Source organism: Gobio gobio (assembly GCF_949357685.1).
Source record: "Gobio gobio genome assembly, chromosome: 24".
Lineage (NCBI taxonomy): Eukaryota > Metazoa > Chordata > Actinopteri > Cypriniformes > Gobionidae > Gobio > Gobio gobio.
In genome coordinates this window covers 42,219,846-42,241,086 of record NC_137120.1, presented here as the reverse complement: position 1 = coordinate 42,241,086, position 21,241 = coordinate 42,219,846, and the positions used below count along the sequence as shown (strand labels likewise).

Below are 21,241 nucleotides of genomic sequence, written 5' to 3'. Positions count from 1 at the left end.
CACACAGTTCTGACTTTATACACACAATTCTGACTTTATATCACACAATTAAACTCTGACTATCACACAATTCTGACTTTATACACACAATTCTGACTTTATATCACACAATTCTGACTTTATATCACACAATTCTGACTTTATATCACACAATTCTGACTTTATACACACAATTCTGACTTTATATCACACAATTCTGACTTTATACACACAATTCTGACTTTATATCACACAATTAAACTCTGACTATCACACAATTCTGACTTTATACACACAATTCTGACTTTATATCACACAATTCTGACTTTATACACACAATTCAACTCTGACTATCACACAATTCTGACTTTATACACACAATTCTGACTTTATACACACAGTTCTGACTTTATATCACACAATTCTGACTTTATACACACAATTCAACTCTGACTATCACACAATTCTGACTTTATATCACACAATTCTGACTTTATACACACAATTCTGACTTTATACACACAATTCAACTCTGACTATCACACAATTCTGACTTTATACACACAGTTCTGACTTTATATCACACAATTCTGACTTTATACACACAATTCAACTCTGACTATCACACAATTCTGACTTTATACACACAATTCAACTCTGACTATCACACAATTCTGACTTTATACACACAATTCTGACTTTATACACACAATTCAACTCTGACTATCACACAATTCTGACTTTATATCACACAATTCTGACTTTATACACACAGTTCTGACTTTATACACACAATTCTGACTTTATACACACAATTCAACTCTGACTATCACACAATTCTGACTTTATACACACAATTCTGACTTTATATCACACAATTAAACTCTGACTATCACACAATTCTGACTTTATACACACAATTCTGACTTTATATCACACAATTCTGACTTTATACACACAATTCAACTCTGACTATCACACAATTCTGACTTTATACACACAATTCTGACTTTATACACACAATTCTGACTTTATACACACAGTTCTGACTTTATATCACACAATTCTGACTTTATACACACAATTCAACTCTGACTATCACACAATTCTGACTTTATATCACACAATTCTGACTTTATACACACAATTCTGACTTTATACACACAATTCAACTCTGACTATCACACAATTCTGACTTTATATCACACAATTCTGACTTTATACACACAATTCTGACTTTATACACACAATTCAACTCTGACTATCACACAATTCTGACTTTATACACACAGTTCTGACTTTATATCACACAATTCTGACTTTATACACACAATTCAACTCTGACTATCACACAATTCTGACTTTATACACACAATTCTGACTTTATACACACAATTCAACTCTGACTATCACACAATTCTGACTTTATATCACACAATTCTGACTTTATACACAATTCTGACTTTATACACACAATTCAACTCTGACTATCACACAATTCTGACTTTATACACACAATTCAACTCTGACTATCACACAATTCTGACTTTATACACACAATTCAAATCTGACTATCACACAATTCTGACTTTATACACACAATTCTGACTTTATACACACAATTCAACTCTGACTATCACACAATTCTGACTTTATACACACAATTCAACTCTGACTATCACACAATTCTGACTTTATACACACAATTCAACTCTGACTATCACACAATTCTGACTTTATACACACAATTCAACTCTGACTATCACACAATTCTGACTTTATACACACAATTCAACTCTGACTATCACACAATTCTGACTTTATACACACAATTCAACTCTGACTATCACACAATTCTGACTTTATACACACAATTCAACTCTGACTATCACACAATTCTGACTTTATACACACAATTCTGACTTTATACACACAATTCTGACTTTATACACACAATTCTGACTTTATACACACAGTTCTGACTTTATATCACACAATTCTGACTTTATACACACAATTCAACTCTGACTATCACACAATTCTGACTTTATATCACACAATTCTGACTTTATACACACAATTCTGACTTTATACACACAATTCAACTCTGACTATCACACAATTCTGACTTTATATCACACAATTCTGACTTTATACACACAGTTCTGACTTTATATCACACAATTCTGACTTTATACACACAATTCTGACTTTATACACACAATTCAACTCTGACTATCACACAATTCTGACTTTATATCACACAATTCTGACTTTATACACACAGTTCTGACTTTATATCACACAATTCTGACTTTATACACACAATTCAACTCTGACTATCACACAATTCTGACTTTATATCACACAATTCTGACTTTATACACACAGTTCTGACTTTATATCACACAATTCTGACTTTATACACACAATTCAACTCTGACTATCACACAATTCTGACTTTATACACACAATTCAACTCTGACTATCACACAATTCTGACTTTATACACACAATTCTGACTTTATACACACAATTCAACTCTGACTATCACGCAATTCTGACTTTATACACACAATTCAACTCTGACTATCACGCAATTCTGACTTTATACTCACAATTCAACTCTGACTATCACGCAATTCTGACTTTATACACACAATTCAACTCTGACTATCACACAATTCTGACTTTATACACACAATTCTGACTTTATACACACAATTCAACTCTGACTATCACGCAATTCTGACTTTATACACACAATTCAACTCTGACTATCACACAATTCTGACTTTATACACACAATTCAACTCTGACTATCACACAATTCTGACTTTATACACACAATTCAACTCTGACTATCACACAATTCTGACTTTATACACACAATTCTGACTTTATACACACAATTCAACTCTGACTATCACGCAATTCTGACTTTATACACACAATTCAACTCTGACTATCACGCAATTCTGACTTTATACTCACAATTCAACTCTGACTATCACGCAATTCTGACTTTATACACACAATTCAACTCTGACTATCACACAATTCTGACTTTATACACACAATTCTGACTTTATACACACAATTCAACTCTGACTATCACGCAATTCTGACTTTATACACACAATTCAACTCTGACTATCACGCAATTCTGACTTTATACACACAATTCAACTCTGACTATCACACAATTCTGACTTTATACACACAATTCAACTCTGACTATCACACAATTCTGACTTTATACACACAATTCTGACTTTATACACACAATTCTGACTTTATACCAAAGCAGCCTCTTGCAGTCCCCCATTGTGTCTGATTGTGTGTTTTTGTCTGGTTCAGATCACTATGAGCACCACTGGTTCCCTGATTGTGTGTTTTTGTCTGGTTCAGATCACTATGAGCACCACTGGTTCCCTGATTGTGTTTTTGTCTGGTTCAGATCATTATGAGCACCACTGGTTCCCGAGCGCCCCGTGCCGAGGTTCTGGCTACAGGTGCATCCGGATCAACCATAAGATGGACCCTCTGATAGGCAAAGCGGGCTGCACCATCGGCCTGGCCAAGGAGCGGCTCTTCTCTCTGCTGCCCAGTGAGCTGACCCTGTGGGTCGACCCGTATGAGGTGTCGTACCGCATCGGAGAGGACGGGTCCATCTGTGTGCTGTACGAGTCCAGTCCGCCCTCAGAACCGGCCGAAAGCTGCACAGACGGACTGAGACTGAACAAGCCCATGATGACCTGCTCCAGCTGAAGAGCCGCTCTTTTTAAACCGCTCTCTGTGTTTAAATCAACGGGGAAATCTTCATCCTATCGACCTCAACAGATGTATTTTGATTAAATGTATGTTTTAAGCTCCTGTACAGTCATTGTTGAATATGTTTTGGGTTTTTTTAAATTTCTATTAAAAAGATTTTCTATGAATTTCTAAAAAAAATTATATTGTGTTGTGGTTATTCCTTTCCTCCTCCGGGTGTCCGCGGGGTTGTAAAAGGTAGTAAATTAAATTAGCCAAAATTAAGGGCATTAAAAAGCAGTAAACGTCATCTGACGAGGTATTACATTTTCAAACCCAATTTTTTTTTAGATACATTTTCAATTTGTGTTAAGTACAGGCCTTTTTTTTCTAAAATTCTCGTGGATTTATTTATATGTTGAGAGTAGGACCTGCACGATATCATGTGAGTTGGTGTTCATTCGCGCGCGCTGAATCAAACTGGGTCCGCGGCTGGCTTGCTGACAAACATGTACGCGAGCTCGCTTCTCTTCAGTAAGTAAAGCATGGGGAAATGCAAGTTCCCTTTCATTCAGTCACTACGACGTAACGTTAGTGACTAACGAATGGGGGGGTTTAGCTTAGAAGCCTATCATCTTCGAGCTTAGAGAAAACACCCAATGGCGTGCCAATGCCATGGGGCATGCGGAATTTGCATACGTGACTCCGCCTCACCGCGTGAGTATATAAGGAAGAACGAGGCAATATCGCATTATGTTTCTGCTTTCGGAGCCTAGAGTACCTACCTCTTCACTCCTACAGCCTTCTGAGACTCTGTCAGCTTCTTCGAGACGAGCAGCTTCCAGTCGGTGTTGGTGTGACGGCGCGTTCCAGTGATCGCCTTCTTCCTGCTGATCTGCGCAGTGGTCCGTCTGACAGCTGGTGTGTGTTTCCCTGGGCGCTTCGGCATCGACTGCGAGGCTTCCTCTCCTAAAAGAGCTTGCACGTGGCACGTCCTTTTCAGGATATCTCGCCCGTGCACTTCTGGGTGCGGTAGATTTCTCTGGCCTTCTGATGGGCACGAGCTGCGTGACGTGTTTGGGCTTTCAGCACGCTCAGGCGGCGCTCGTGGATGATTCGTGTTCTCACTGCGGGAACATGATCATCTCGGTGCTACGGTCGAGACTCCGTGACCTCCGTGCTGATGCCGGAGCGAGAGTCCCCTCCGCCACCCCCCAATCTGCGGTCTCCTCTGGAGGCGGCACTTTGGCTGGTGACCAGGGTGACCTGAGGGTGACGGTGTGGAACAAAGCTCCGACGCTAGTTCCTCGGCCCACACCCCCCTCTCATGCACCTGACCCGCCCCGCGTTCAGGCGTCTACATCGGGGCCAGCTCCTGCCGTCCCGACTGTGGCGTTTGGCGCCGCGGAAGACGAAGAAATGTCTATCGCCGCATCGCAAGGTGGGCTGGAGTCATCTGAGGATGATGATTCGGCTGTGCTGCCGCCTTCGGGTGCGCCAGCATTGCCCAAGTCGGACCCAGAGTTGACAGCCATGCTGTCTCGGGCCGCCGCGACGCTTGGGTTGGAGTGGAACCCTCCGCCTTGACCTGAGCGCTCGCGGCTGGATGATTGGTTTTTGGGGGCGGCGCGTCCGGACACCCGTCCGACCGTTCCTCCAATACCTTTCTTCCCCGAGGTGCATGAAGAGATCGCGCGGTCCTGGAAGAACCCGTTGTCTTCCCGCGACCGTTTGGCGAGCTCTTCCGCCTTCTCTGCCCTTGATGGAGCCGTGGCTAAAGGGTACACTGGGGTTCCTCCAGTCGAACGCTCTATTGCGATGCAACTGTGTCCTCAGAGCGCTTCGACCTGGCGTGGCGACCCAAAGCACCCCTCCAAGGCCTGTAGGTTTTCGTCGTCTCTGGTGGCGAAGTCCTATAGAGCTGCGGGGCAGGCCGCCGCTTCGCTGCATGCCATGGCAACCCTCCAGGCTTACCAAGCCCAGTTGCTGTGCGACATGCACGAGGGTCTGATCCAGGACTCAGCAATGAGTTGCGCCACTGACCTCGCTCTCCGGCCGACGAAGGTGACCGCACGCTCCCTGGGTCAGGTGATGTCCACTAGTGTGGTCCAGGAGAGACACCTATGGCTCACCCTGGCTGATATGTGGGACGGCGAGCGAACGCGGTTCTGGGTTTCTCTTTCTAAACGAGGACTCACGATTTAAAGACTGGCTTAGGCCTGTAGTTTGCAACAGCCGCGAGGCTTATTGCCACGTCTGCAAGAAGACAATTAATATAACCTGGGTGGGGGTGAATGGGGTCAAATCGCATATGTAATCAAATAGCCACCAAGCTAGGATGCGCGGACGTAGCGAGCAACTTCCCATATCAATGTTCTGCGCTACAGATGCATCAACGACCTCAACCTCCACTGCTTTGCCCTCAACCCGACTGCTCTCCTGATTCAAACCACTGCAGTCAGCAGTAGCCTAACCTAACCCTAACCCTAACCTAGCCTAACCCTAACCTAGCCTAACCCTAACCTAACCCTAACCCTAACCCTAACCTAGCCTAACCCTAACCTAACCCTAACCTAGCCTAACCCTAACCTAACCCTAACCTGACCCTAACCTAACCCTAACCCTAACCTGACCCTAACCTAACCTAACCCTAACCTAACCCTAGCCTAACCCTAACCCTAACCTAGCCTAACCCTAACGTTAGCCCTAGCAGCTTCATCAACAGGTGCGTGACAGGCGTCAGACAGCAGACGCTATGCCCTATCACCACCGCTACATTGCGAGCTGAGATGTTTAGACCTTGCAACTAAACACCACTCTTTATATTTGAGCGATGGCATTGAAGAGCTGTTTCGATATATGCAAGTTGCTTAAAGCTGGGCATACACTGTGTGATTTCAGCAAGGTTATCTACTCACACTGTACGAGTAGATCGCATGCGATGTAAAGCTAAGCTCACGGTTTATGTGCTCTCACTATGGCTCGGATCGTCGAGCGCGACTCATCTGATCACTGTATGAGTGAAATATGTGGAAAAACCTATATTAGAGAGAGAGCCTATCAAATGCATCAGCTATCGATATCAAGAGGATTTAGCATTTACAATTTATGTATATAAATGATTATTATTATTATTAGGGTAGGCCTACTTTTATTATTAAATTAATACATTAAATTTGCCCCTGTGATAATTTCATAATGCATCAATGCATAACCGACGCTGCATAATAAAAGAAGATTAACTTACTCCTCATTATTTAAATACATTTTGCCCAATTAAACAAGGAATTATAGGCCTATAATTAAAATGATTATTAGTCTATAATATGTCAGAACTCTACAATAATATCAGTATTATCAGAAAGTAAGAGCAGCTTTATTTCAAAAACAACTTGTTTAACACGAAATGGGCCTATACTTCTAATTTGTTTCACAATATGAGCCACAAGAGAAATATTAAGAATATAAATTCAGACAGTTATAGGCTATACGTTATCAGCATATGTTAAAGCAGATTTATATAAATAAAGAGATATCTCTAGTCTCAGTGAGAATATGTGCCGAAAGCTTGTCAGATTTTACTTTCACTTTCTGTAGTGAATAATTGACCAGGTTTGAGACTCCACCGACTCTCACACACATTGAGTTTTTGTGATATCCACTGACTCGCCTTCATGATTTAAAACGAAAAAGAAAAAAAATCTATATTGCGCCGTGAAAATTGCTCTCGTTTCCCTCTGTACACTTCACGATCTATGAAGATGATGTCTCCTTCCTCTTCTGTCTTTATTTCTGTTCTCATCTCTGTGGGCAGTTGATGTTAAGTTATAATGACCGCGTTACATTGGGATGCAATATGTTATTCCATTTGGAAAGAGTTTTCATTTACGCTGCTATAGTTGCTGCTTGAACTCGCGCTGGTATTAAAAAATATTTTGAAGGTATTAAAAAAGGTAGTAAAAGGTATTAAATTCAACTTAAGAAGTTCTGTATATACCCTGTCCTCTCTCCTCTTCTTATCATCGTGATATGATTTACTCTTTCTAAACTTATAGGACATATCAAATTAAACAACGGATATTCATTACTTATAAATGTTGAATTACATCTCAGCCCCTCTCATTACGCACATTTGGGCATACGTTTAAATAAATGTTATATCACCATCTTTGATCAAATTAAGTCTATCAATTTATGCCTTTTGTGTGATTTTCGGGGTATTAATGAATTTATTTACCTCTAAAAGTACCATATTTTTATGTGAAATATGCTTATTTTGTTATTTATTTAATATCTATATTTAATATAATAATATATATTTAATATTTCTTTAACGTCAGTAAAAAATAATAATTCCAGTAAGTCCAGAGAGCCAAAACCTTCACATGTGGTGACCTGTAGAATAATATACATCTGCACTATCAGTAGAGGGCGCTAGAGCTCAGTGGTTGACCTCTGACCTCTGACCTCTTCAGTTTGAGATGTGATGTTGTTGTCGAATGTGTGTCGGATCATTGATCTCATTTCTGTAACTCAATAAAGAACCAAACAGATTAAACAATAAACATTACAATAACTGGAGTACACAGATACAAATAAACACTGCAACATGTTTCATTTGGAAGCATCAACAGATATTGTGTGTGTGTGTGTGTGTGTGTGTGTGTGTGTGTGTGTGAGTGTGAGTGTGTGTGTGTGTGTGTGTGTGTGTGTGTGTGTGTGTGTGTGTGTGTGTGAGAGAGTGTGTGTGTGTGTGTGTGTGTGTGTGTGTGTGTGTGTGTGTGTGTGTGTGTGAGAGAGAGTGTGTGTGTGTGTGTGTGTGTGTGTGTGTGTGTGTGTGTGTGTGTGTGTGTGTGTGTGTGTGTGTGTGTGTGTGTGAGAGTGTGTGTGTGTGAGAGTGTGAGAGAGTGTGTGTGTGTGTGTGTGTGTGTGTGTGTGTGAGAGAGAGTGTGTGTGTGTGAGAGTGTTTGCCACATTGAGAATGTTGTATATCTCACTCCTTCATTTGTGAAAAATTTAAAATTGTATGTTTTGGGTTATTAATCCTTTACAAAGCAAAGTTGAAAGTGAGATATTCAATGAATGACAATAATCTGCATTAATAGATTTACAGAATATAAAACGGCATCAATATTAATATCCTGTGGTATGGCTTATCATAACGGATATTTCTTCAAGGTGTGTGTATTTTAAATATTTACCAGTATTTAGTGGTGATTTGAATATTTAAATGGTATGAATAAACCCAATAAAACAAACCTTTGTTATTTTAATCAATTAGATATAATAATATTCAACTACTTGAAACATGCTAATTATATTTACACAATATGTATTGTGTTTATATAATCACACACACACTTTATTACACTTGCGTTATTTATAAACCGCTTTTGTCATTTTTTCCTCTGAGCAAATAATTTGACAACAAACAGAAGAAAGAAAGACAAAAGTCATGCGTTCATGACATCATTTATAGCGATAGTCTATAAACTGCATTCAGACGCGGGCGAACATTTGATTGACATTGATAGCGTCCAATCAGCGGATGCATTTAACAACGCCAAACACTCTCGGCCAATGAGAACCCCTCACGCTGTGCGTCTGCCCAATGAGCGCGCGGTGGGGGCGTGTCCTCGCGGAAGCGGTAGTAGCGCTACACCCGTCGGTGTGTCAGATCCTCCAGAAGTTTTGCGCCTGACCCCGATCATCTCAAACCCGCGCCGAACCGAACCAGTTCACGCTTCCTCTGGGTGATGGAACTGGATAAAATGGACGAAAACGACTGGAAATATCACGGGGAGGGCAACAAAAGCCTGGTCGTGTCTCATCTGCAGGTCAGTCTTCAAGAGTTACTAGCTTTTAGCTTAGCTAAGATTCATTTAAACTCAATCAAATCTCCTTCAGCCAGGAGAAAATTAATCCAAACTCTTAGGAAAGGACCCAGACTTTAAGTTTGGAAGCTTTACACCACAATCAGACGGAAATGCACTCTTTCTTTGTCCCAGAAGGGTGTTGTCAGGGCTTTAAGGCTAGTAGCCGCCTAGCTGGCTAAAGCAGGACTCATTGATAAAGTTCATGGAGAACATGTGTTTAATCCTCGCCACACCCACTTTATCACATATAAACTTCCCAAAAACACATGTTAATGTGGGATACACACACTGAATGAGTGGTCAGGAAAGATGAATATCCCCCATCCAGGATTAAAGTTCAGATTTAGCAGTAGAAAGAGTTCCTGAATCCAGGGTGTGGAGATTGATTAGATGGGTGTTGATCACTTTTCTGTATTTAGCCATTGGTCAAAGTACATTTAGAAGATTAAAAGATCTCACCACATGTTTTCAGACATCATCTGGGTTATTATTATCCTCTCTATGTGGGCATTGTTAATAAAACCAACGGCTTAACCTTTGTCTGATTTCCCAGCGATATAAAAACCTCCGGATCACTGGATCAGGGCCGTGTGTGTCCAATCACAGGACACACACAACACTTCAACACAAGAGTGTGTGTCCAATCACAGGACACACACAACACTTCAACACAAGAGTGTGTGTCCAATCACAGGACACACACAACACTTCAACACAAGAGTGTGTGTCCAATCACAGGACACACACAACACTTCAACACAAGAGTGTGTGTCCAATCACAGGACACACACAACACTTCAACACAAGAGTGTGTGTCCAATCACAGGACACACACAACACTTCAACACAAGAGTGTGTGTCCAATCACACAACACTGACCCACATGTCCTGGGATGCCGTTCTCCAAGTGCTCCTACAAGGGCTTGTCCGGCTCTATCTACACACACACACACACACACACACACACACACACACACACACACACTCTTCAGTGAGGACTTCTGTCACCTCGCCTGGCCTGTTTTGAATTCTTGGAATAAGGGCTGAGCCACAGCATAAGATCGAGTGAGATTGTAGAAACGTATTTTAAGGCGTCTCAGTGGCACATCGACATAAGTCACTTATTTACACTAAATTACTCTGGGACCGGCTGGATTATTCCTCCCTTCAGATCCATTTGAATAAATCTTGCACACATGATCCTAATGACTATTTTTTGGTCAATTAATCTATCAATTGTTTTCCCGATTAGTCGACTAATCTACAAACCCCCCCCCCCCCCCCCATTAGTTGCCTAATCTGACATTGATTTGTCCTATTAGCCAACTAAACTAACGATTATTTTCCCCGATTAGTTGACTAAACTATCAGTTATTTTCCCCCGATTAGTTGACTAAACTATCAGTTATTTTCCTGATTAGTCGACTAGACTATCAGTTATTTTCCCGATTAGTTGACTAAGCTATCAGTTATTTTCCCGATTAGTTGACTAAGCTATCAGTTATTTCCCCCGATTAGTCGACTAGACTATCAGTTATTTTCCCGATTAGTTGCCTAAGCTATCAGTTATTTTCCCCGATTAGTCGACTAGACTATCAGTTATTTTACCAATTAGTCGACTTGACTATCAGTTATTTTCCCCGATTAGTTGACTAAACTATCATTTATTTCCCCGATTAGTTGACTAAACTATCAGTTATTTTCCCTGATTAGTTGACTAAACTATCAGTTATTTTCCCCGATTAGTCGACTAAACTATCAGTTATTTTCCCCGATTAGTCGACTAGACTATCAGTTATTTTCCCAATTAGTTGACTAAACTATCAGTTATTTTCCCCGATTAGTTGACTAAACTATCATTTATTTTCCTGATTAGTTGGCTAAACTATCAGTTATTTTCCCTGATTAGTTGACTAAACTATCAGTTATTTTCCCCGATTAGTCGACTAAACTATCAGTTATTTTCCCCGATTAGTCGACTAGACTATCAGTTATTTTCCCGATTAGTTGACTAAGCTATCAGTTATTTTCCCCGATTAGTCGACTAGACTATCAGTTATTTTACCAATTAGTCGACTTGACTATCAGTTATTTTCCCCGATTAGTTGACTAAACTATCATTTATTTTCCTGATTAGTTGGCTAAACTATCAGTTATTTTCCCTGATTAGTTGGCTAAACTATCAGTTATTTTCCCCGATTAGTTGACTAAACTATCAGTTATTTTCCCCGATTAGTTGACTAAACTATCAGTTATTTTCCCCGATTAGTTGACTAAACTATCAGTTATTTTCCCCGATTAGTTGACTAAACTATCATTTATTTTCCTGATTAGTTGGCTAAACTATCATTTATTTTCCTGATTAGTTGGCTAAACTATCAGTTATTTTCCCCGATTAGTTGACTAAACTATCAGTTATTTTCCCGATTAGTTGACTAAACTATCATTTATTTTCCTGATTAGTTGACTAAACTATCAGTTCTTTTCCCCGATTAGTTGACTAAACTATCAGTTATTTTCCCCGATTAGTTGGCTAAACTATCAGTTCTTTTCCCCGATTAGTTGACTAAACTATCAGTTATTTTCCCCGATTAGTTGACTAAACTATCATTTATTTTCCCCGATTAGTTGACTAAACTATCATTTATTTTCCCCGATTAGTTGACTAAACTATCAGTTATTTTCCCCGATTAGTTGACTAAACTATCATTTATTTTCCCCGATTAGTTGACTGAACTGTCAGTTATTTTCCCCGATTAGTTGACTAAACTATCATTTATTTTCCCCGATTAGTTGACTGAACTGTCAGTTATTTTCCCCGATTAGTTGACTAAACTATCATTTATTTTCCCCGATTAGTTGACTGAACTGTCAGTTATTTTCCCCGATTAGTTGACTAAACTATCATTTATTTTCCCCGATTAGTTGACTAAACTATCATTTATTTTCCTGATTAGTTGACTAAACTATCAGTTATTTTCCCGATTAGTTGACTAAACTATCATTTATTTTCCTGATTAGTTGACTAAACTATCAGTTCTTTTCCCCGATTAGTTGACTAAACTATCAGTTATTTTCCCCGATTAGTTGACTAAACTATCAGTTATTTCCCCCGATTAGTTGACTAAACTATCAGTTCTTTTCCCCGATTAGTTGGCTAAACTATCAGTTATTTTCCCTGATTAGTTGACTAAACTATCAGTTCTTTTCCCCGATTAGTTGACTAAACTATCAGTTATTTTCCCCGATTAGTTGACTAAACTATCATTTATTTTCCTGATTAGTTGGCTAAACTATCAGTTATTTTCCCCGATTAGTTGACTAAACTATCAGTTATTTTCCTGATTAGTTGACTAAACTATCAGTTATTTTCCTGATTAGTTGACTAAACTATCAGTTCTTTTCCCCGATTAGTTGACTAAACTATCAGTTATTTTCCCCGATTAGTTGACTAAACTATCAGTTATTTTCCTGATTAGTTGACTAAACTATCAGTTATTTTCCTGATTAGTTGACTAAACTATCAGTTCTTTTTCCTGATTAGTTGACTAAACTATCAGTTCTTTTCCCCGATTAGTTGACTAAACTATCAGTTATTTTCCCCGATTAGTTGACTAAACTATCATTTATTTTCCTGATTAGTTGACTAAACTATCAGTTATTTTCCCCGATTAGTTGACTAAACTATCATTTATTTTCCCCGATTAGTTGACTAAACTATCAGTTATTTTCCCCGATTAGTTGACTAAACTATCAGTTATTTTCCCCGATTAGTTGGCTAAACTATCAGTTATTTTCCCTGATTAGTTGACTAAACTATCAGTTCTTTTCCCCGATTAGTTGACTAAACTATCAGTTATTTTCCCCGATTAGTTGACTAAACTATCATTTATTTTCCTGATTAGTTGGCTAAACTATCAGTTATTTTCCCCGATTAGTTGACTAAACTATCAGTTATTTTCCCCGATTAGTTGGCTAAACTATCAGTTATTTTCCCCGATTAGTTGACTAAACTATCAGTTCTTTTCCCCGATTAGTTGACTAAACTATCAGTTATTTTCCCCGATTAGTTGACTAAACTATCAGTTATTTTCCTGATTAGTTGGCTAAACTATCAGTTATTTTCCCCGATTAGTTGACTAAACTATCAGTTATTTTCCCCGATTAGTTGGCTAAACTATCAGTTATTTTCCCTGATTAGTTGACTAAACTATCAGTTCTTTTCCCCGATTAGTTGACTAAACTATCAGTTATTTTCCCCGATTAGTTGACTAAACTATCATTTATTTTCCTGATTAGTTGGCTAAACTATCAGTTATTTTCCCCGATTAGTTGACTAAACTATCTGTTATTTTCCCCGATTAGTTGACTAAACTATCAGTTATTTTCCTGATTAGTTGGCTAAACTATCAGTTATTTTCCCCGATTAGTTGACTAAACTATCAGTTATTTTCCCCGATTAGTTGGCTAAACTATCAGTTATTTTCCCTGATTAGTTGACTAAACTATCAGTTCTTTTCCCCGATTAGTTGACTAAACTATCAGTTATTTTCCCCGATTAGTTGACTAAACTATCATTTATTTTCCTGATTAGTTGGCTAAACTATCAGTTATTTTCCCCGATTAGTTGACTAAACTATCTGTTATTTTCCTGATTAGTTGACTAAACTATCAGTTATTTCCCCCGATTAGTTGACTAAACTATCAGTTATTTTCCCCGATTAGTTGACTAAACTATCAGTTATTTTCCCCGATTAGTTGACTAAACTATCATTTATTTTCCTGATTAGTTGGCTAAACTATCAGTTATTTTCCCTGATTAGTTGACTAAACTATCAGTTATTTTCCCCGATTAGTTGACTAAACTATCAGTTATTTTCCCCGATTAGTTGACTGAACTGTCAGTTATTTTCCTGATTAGTTGACTAAACTATCAGTTATTTTCCCTGATTAGTTGACTAAACTATCAGTTATTTTCCCCGATTAGTTGACTAAACTATCAGTTATTTTCCCCGATTAGTTGACTGAACTGTCAGTTATTTTCCTGATTAGTTGACTAAACTATCAGTTATTTTCCCTGATTAGTTGACTAAACTATCAGTTATTTTCCCCGATTAGTTGACTAAACTATCATTTATTTCCCTGATTAGTTGACTGAACTGTCAGTTATTTTCCCCGATTAGTTGACTAAACTATCAGTTATTTTCCCCGATTAGTTGACTAAACTATCAGTTATTTTCCCCGATTAGTTGACTGAACTGTCAGTTATTTTCCCCGATTAGTTGACTAAACTATCAGTTATTTTCCCGATTAGTTGACTAAACTATCAGTTATTTTCCCCGATTAGTTGGCTAAACTATCAGTTATTTTCCCTGATTAGTTGACTAAACTATCAGTTATTTTCCCTGATTAGTTGACTGAACTGTCAGTTATTTTCCCCGATTAGTTGGCTAAACTATCAGTTATTTTCCCTGATTAGTTGACTAAACTATCAGTTATTTTCCCCGATTAGTTGGCTAAACTATCAGTTATTTTCCCTGATTAGTTGACTAAACTATCAGTTATTTTCCCCGATTAGTTGGCTAAACTATCAGTTATTTTCCCGATTAGTTGACTAAACTATCAGTTATTTTCCCCGATTAGTTGGCTAAACTATCAGTTATTTTCCCTGATTAGTTGACTAAACTATCAGTTATTTTCCCCGATTAGTTGACTGAACTGTCAGTTATTTTCCCCGATTAGTTGACTAAACTATCAGTTATTTTCCCCGATTAGTTGATTAAACTATCAGTTATTTTCCCGATTAGTTGACTGAACTATCAGTTATTTTCCCGATTAGTTGACTAAACTATCATTTATTTTCCTGATTAGTTGGCTAAACTATCAGTTATTTTCCCCGATTAGTTGACTAAACTATCAGTTATTTTCCCCGATTAGTTGACTGAACTATCAGTTATTTTCCCCGATTAGTTGACTAAACTATCAGTTATTTTCCCCGATTAGTTGACTAAACTATCAGTTATTTTCCCCGCTTAGTTGCCTAAGCTATCAGTTATTTTCCCGATTAGTTGACTAAGCTATCAGTTATTGTCCCGATTAGTTGACTAAACTATCAGTTATTTTCCCGATTAGTTGACTAAGCTATCAGTTATTGTCCCGATTAGTTGACTAAACTATCAGTTATTGTCCCGATTAGTTGACTAAACTATCAGTTATTGTCCCGATTAGTTGACTAAACTATCAGTTATTTTCCCGATTAGTTGACTAAACTATCAGTTATTTTCCCCGATTAGTTGACTAGACTATCAGTTATTTTCCCCGATTAGTTGACTAGACTATCAGTTATTTTCCCCGATTAGTTGACTAAACTATCAGTTATTTTCCCCGATTAGTTGACTAAACTATCAGTTATTTCCCCCGATTAGTTGACTAAACTATCAGTTATTTCCCCCGATTAGTTGACTAAACTATCAGTTATTTTCCCCGATTAGTTGACTAAACTATCAGTTATTTTCCCTGATTAGTTGCCTAAACTATCAGTTATTTTCCCGATTAGTTGACTAAACTATCAGTTATTTTTCCGATTAGTTGACTTAACTATCAGTTATTTCCCCGATTAGTTGGCTAAACTATCAGTTATTTTCCAGATTAGTTGACTAAACTATCAGTTATTTTCCCGGTTGGTCGCCTAATCTACCGTTTATTTCCCGGTTGGTCGCCTAATCTACCGTTTATTTCCCGGTTGGTCGCCTAATCTACCGTTTATTTCCCGGTTGGTCGCCTAATCTACCGTTTATTTCCCGGTTGGTCGCCTAATCTACCGTTTATTTCCCGGTTGGTCGCCTAATCTACCGTTTATTTCCCGGTTGGTCGCCTAAGCTAACGTTTATTTCCCGGTTGGTCGCCAAAGCTAACGTTTATTTCCCGATTAGTCGCCTAATCTAACGTTCATTCCCCGATTAGTCGACTAATCGAACTATTATTTTTCCAGATTAATCTGACGATTCTTTTTTACTGATTATTGTATTTCAGAGAGGGTAGTAAATTTGTATATTATTTTAACATAAAATCAATGAATGATGACAATATTAATTGTATTTCAGGAAGGGTAGTGTACTTAAGCCATTTTATAATGAAATATATGAACACGAAGCATTAGGGCTGGGACGGTTACCGCATTACCGCAATACCGCGGTCACGTGACGCCTACCGCGGGTCTGAGATCGTCACCGCCATCACCGCAAAAAAAAAAAAAAAAAAAACCTTGGCCTGCCCATGTGTGCACGTTGTGTCTAATTCCATGGATTCATTGATTCTAATGACATGGATTGTGTCTAATGACGTGTGTCTTATATGGATTCAAGGTTTTCTAAACAAAACTTAATCAAAGGATGGAGCAAATCCGACCTTTCGCGAGTTGGGGAGCGCAATGTTCCATTATAACATTCCATTTGTACCTGTGTAATGTCTTGTAGCCTATAATTTGAATTTAATTTTACTAAAGCATAAAATACAGGCGCATAAGCAGGACCTCAGTTTTTAATTGCACGTGCTTAACACAATTCTCTCACATGGTTGCGCAGCCGACAATAGCGGGTAGGGAGATAGAAGTCATGAAAGCAGAAGAAGAACGCACCGCCCGGGCCATGGGTTTGTGTCGAACGCTGACCGCTTTCTCCCATAGCTGGCAAAAAAAAACACGGCTTCAGAAAGAACAAACTGAGCTGGACCTGCCTTAGTACTGGGAAGTTTTAACTCTCTTCCAACTCTGTTTGGGAAAGATTGACTACAAATAAGCTGGACATGCGAAATTTCATTCAATATAATCAATAAATAATCTATTGTAGGCAATTAAATATAAGTAGGCTATGCGATTCTGAAATTCCAATTTCATTAAAAGGCTATCGAAAAAGATATCCGTCTGGCAGGCTTACAACCACAGTAGTGTGCGACACTTTGTTAAAATAAATAGCCTTCGTTAAATATTTGAACCACTGAGACAACAGCGCACACAAGATATATATAAATTAATATGACTATGTAAAATAATGTAATATAAATATAAATAATAAGTAATATACAATCACTGTAGTGTGAGCAGCGACACTTTCGCGACAGCCTTCGTTAAATAGCACCACTGAGACAAAAGCGCACACGAGATAGAAATATAGCCTATATATAAATTAATATAAATATGTAAAAATAGGCCTAATATAATATGTAAAAATTATTTATGTAATATAAATAACAAATATAAATAATTATATATATATATATATATATGTATGTGTGTGTGTAAAATACAATCATTAGCCTAAATAGCCTTGTTAAATTAGCCTAAAAAGCTTTGTTAAATGGCCTTGAACCACTGAGACAAAAGCGCACACCACACGAGATATGTAAAATAATATAAATATGTAAATGTTATAAAAAATAAATATAAATAATAAAAGTAGCATAATATACAATCAAGGTAGTGTGAGCAGCGAGTGACTACACTTTGTTAAATTAAATAGCCGTGCGCCTTCGTTATAGTCTTCATTAACCACTGAGACAAAAGCGCTCACGAGATGTAAATGTAAATTAATAGCCTGAATATTTAAAAATATGTAATATAAAAATATAAATATAAATAATATATTATATTATATGGGCGGGTGTGCGCAAAAGTCTATAAGTGATTGTTTGATGACGACGACTGTGATCTGAAAGTAAAAATATGGGAAATAAATAAACAAATACATATATATTACTGATCAATACCGATAAATAAAAATGTGTTTGTTTGTCTTTGTTTATGCTGTTCCATCTTCAGATCTCTCAGTTGTGATCTGATCTGCTCTCAGCAAACAATATGAAGGCTGGGATGTAAACTAGGGCTGAATGATTAATTGCATTTGCGATAATATCGCGATATGATAAAACACGATTTCCTAACCGCAAAGGCTGCGATTACAGTCTGGTCACGTGACACGCGAGAGTAAAGTCTGCAGAAGAAGCAACTTGGTACGTTACACATGCCTGGCCTAAAAGGGGAAAAAACTGTGTGTGTTTGATCTATCTAATATTGTGTTGTTCATACTATAGGCTACAGTAGAGGCGGGAGAAAAGATTCTTCTCCAATGATTCTGGATCGATTCTGAGCTTAGATTTTAACTGCAGGTGCGCGGTGGCGCTGCGTGTGTTTTAGAAACACCCGTATTCTGATTGCTTCCATTATCTCTCTCTTTCTCACACATACACACACACACACACACACAATCACACACGAACCATAAAATAATATTTCATAACGTCCGGAACGGTTGACGGCGTGAATCGCAATGACATTCGCAGGCTTCTTTGCACAGGATATGCGCTGTGAGAAACTGATGTCGCGCTTACAGTGTGTGTTCTCGTCCGCCGGTGTTTTCCTTACAAACGCTCAACGAAGGCTTCATTCATGTCGTCAGGAATGCAGTGTGTGCGTATATTAAACAAATAAGTAACTCACTGACAGAAGGTTTTCCATTTCAAATGCTCACGCGGCGCTTTGTGAAGAGTGCTCGCGAGCGCGCGTCTGTGCGCGTCTCAAAATGCTTTTATGACGCAAAATTAATGTAAACACCGTCAGTAATGTCTTAATGAATTAATCAGACAGGGCAAAAACATCTTATATTTCAAAAGAGATCTGTGCATTAGTGTGAATGCAGGTCTCCCGCTGTCTATGATGATGTCATGATTAATAATCAAACAACAGTAAAGCTGAGAAAGAGAAAAATCACTCACAGTTCAGACACTCTTAAACACTGAAAGCACTCTTTGTTCATTGCTTGTAATATGTTTTTTGTTCCTCTTTATGATTTACTAGCTTATGTTTTGCAGCTATATTAGTTTATATATTTAAAATTATTAACATGCAATTGTTTTAATTAAAATGTTATAATGTCCTAGTTATTTTAAAAAGCTTATAATTACACATATCATAATAAAAAACATTTTAAGTTTTTAATAAATTAATAAGATTAATTAATAAGGAAAAAGTTCAAGAATTGTTTTGGAACCGGATCGTGACCCCCAGAATCGGAATCGGATTGTGAGGTACCAATTCAAGATTTCCACCATTACTATACAATGATGTATTGTTGAATAATACAGAAGATAAAGAGTTTAAAAAATAATCGCTTATTAAATCGCAATCGCAGTATTGTTTAAAAAAAATCGCAATTAGATTTTTTTCCAAAATCGTTCAGCCCTAATGTAAACCATTGCCTAGTCTATATTTCGTTTTGCCAGCACTTTTTTTTCAGATATCATTCCATTTCTGTTCTAATTGTTCCTGTTCTAAACGTGAAAAAATAAATGTAAAATAAACATGTTCCTTATTATGTTCAATTGCCTGCGCTTGTGTGTGTGTGTGTGTGTGCGTGTGCGGCCGTGCGCGAAAGTCGTGCGGGCGCCGTTTAAAGCGGTTTACTGCTGAACCGCGGGAATTTCTTGCTTTTCAACCGCGGTAAGAAAAAATCCATACCGTCCCAGCCCTACGAAGCATTTTAAACATGATAACTCATGATACTATTCATCATAAAATGTATACAGAGTAGGCCTAATTAGGAAAAGTTGTTTACTGTAATAGTTGAGTATGATTTACTTATTGATTTGTGTCAATAGTAAACAAACATGGACTTGTATTTATCTGCAAAAGGTTCATATACAGGAGCAGAAGCCGTCATTATTCTAGATCTGTTCTATTCTAGAACGTAAATAATGTGACGCGTCGACGCAGCCCATCTAAACTCTGTTCTCCAGTGTTTTCTGTAATCTAGTGTTTACAGCCGGAACTGTCTGCAGGGTGCTAGAGCTCACAGGGCCTGAGTTACACACTTTCAACAATCAATTTATAACCAAACAATCTAAAAGCGCCTCTTTTTGGGGGGTTATTACAGCTCAGACAACATATACTCACATGTTTATCACTTTTAGCAGTGCTTTATGAAACTTCAGAGGGTTTCCTGTACAATGACTCCAGTATTGTGTGTTTAGAGACACTGTGTGTGTGTGTGTGTGTGTGTGTGTGTGTGTGTGTGTGTGTGTGTGTGTGTGTGTGTGTGTGTGTGTGTGTGTGTGTGTGTGTGTGTGTGTGTGTGTGTGTGTGTGTGTGTGTGTGTGTGTGTGTGTGTGTGGGAAGCTTTTACATTTGGGTCGGACAAATCCAGGCAGAAATGGTCCCAGAACTGAAGACGTTAAACACGTTTCCCATCACATATTCTCATTACATTAGAAGAAATTCTCTCTGTTTTGTGTACTTGTATAACTGTAATTCTACATCACATACGATTACAACGTTTTTTTTTGCTTGTAATTTAATAAATTGCACTCTTGTTATAATACGATCTCATTTGTCTTGTGATTTCGAGGTGAATATTCTTGATTTCGTCATTCTGTGAGGCGGTTTTGTAAACGTTGAGCAAGTGTGTTTAGAAACTGCATTTGCGTTTTAAGTGCCCTTCAGTTTCATCACACCATAAAGTAAACCGCCAGTCAGTGAGTTCGTCAATGCCATGATGATGATGTCACCTTTACGGACCTTTTCATGTATAAGTGCATTCTGGGAAAAACGTAATGTGTATATTCAGTTCACAGATGAGTGGATG

General features: G+C 38.2%; 3 protein-coding genes across 3 annotated transcripts in view; all 3 read left to right on the top strand.

The window, feature by feature from the left end:
• The window catches only part of LOC307121011 (protein BTG1), a 4,752-nt gene extending 826 nt beyond the window's left edge, over window positions 1–3,926 (top strand). Inside the window, exon 3 of the mRNA XM_079808380.1 lies at window positions 3,440–3,926. Coding sequence (XP_079664506.1) covers window positions 3,440–3,750 — 311 coding nt within the window. The 3' untranslated portion in view covers window positions 3,751–3,926. The remainder of the gene's footprint in view (window positions 1–3,439) is intronic.
• LOC307120889 (uncharacterized protein) overlaps window positions 1–21,241 on the top strand; it is a 678,898-nt gene that overhangs the window by 187,700 nt on the left and 469,957 nt on the right. The gene's annotated exons all lie outside the window — the stretch shown is intronic.
• The window catches only part of ippk (inositol 1,3,4,5,6-pentakisphosphate 2-kinase), a 45,856-nt gene continuing 33,968 nt past the window's right edge, over window positions 9,354–21,241 (top strand). Inside the window, exon 1 of the mRNA XM_079808076.1 lies at window positions 9,354–9,569. Coding sequence (XP_079664202.1) covers window positions 9,489–9,569 — 81 coding nt within the window. The 5' untranslated portion in view covers window positions 9,354–9,488. The remainder of the gene's footprint in view (window positions 9,570–21,241) is intronic.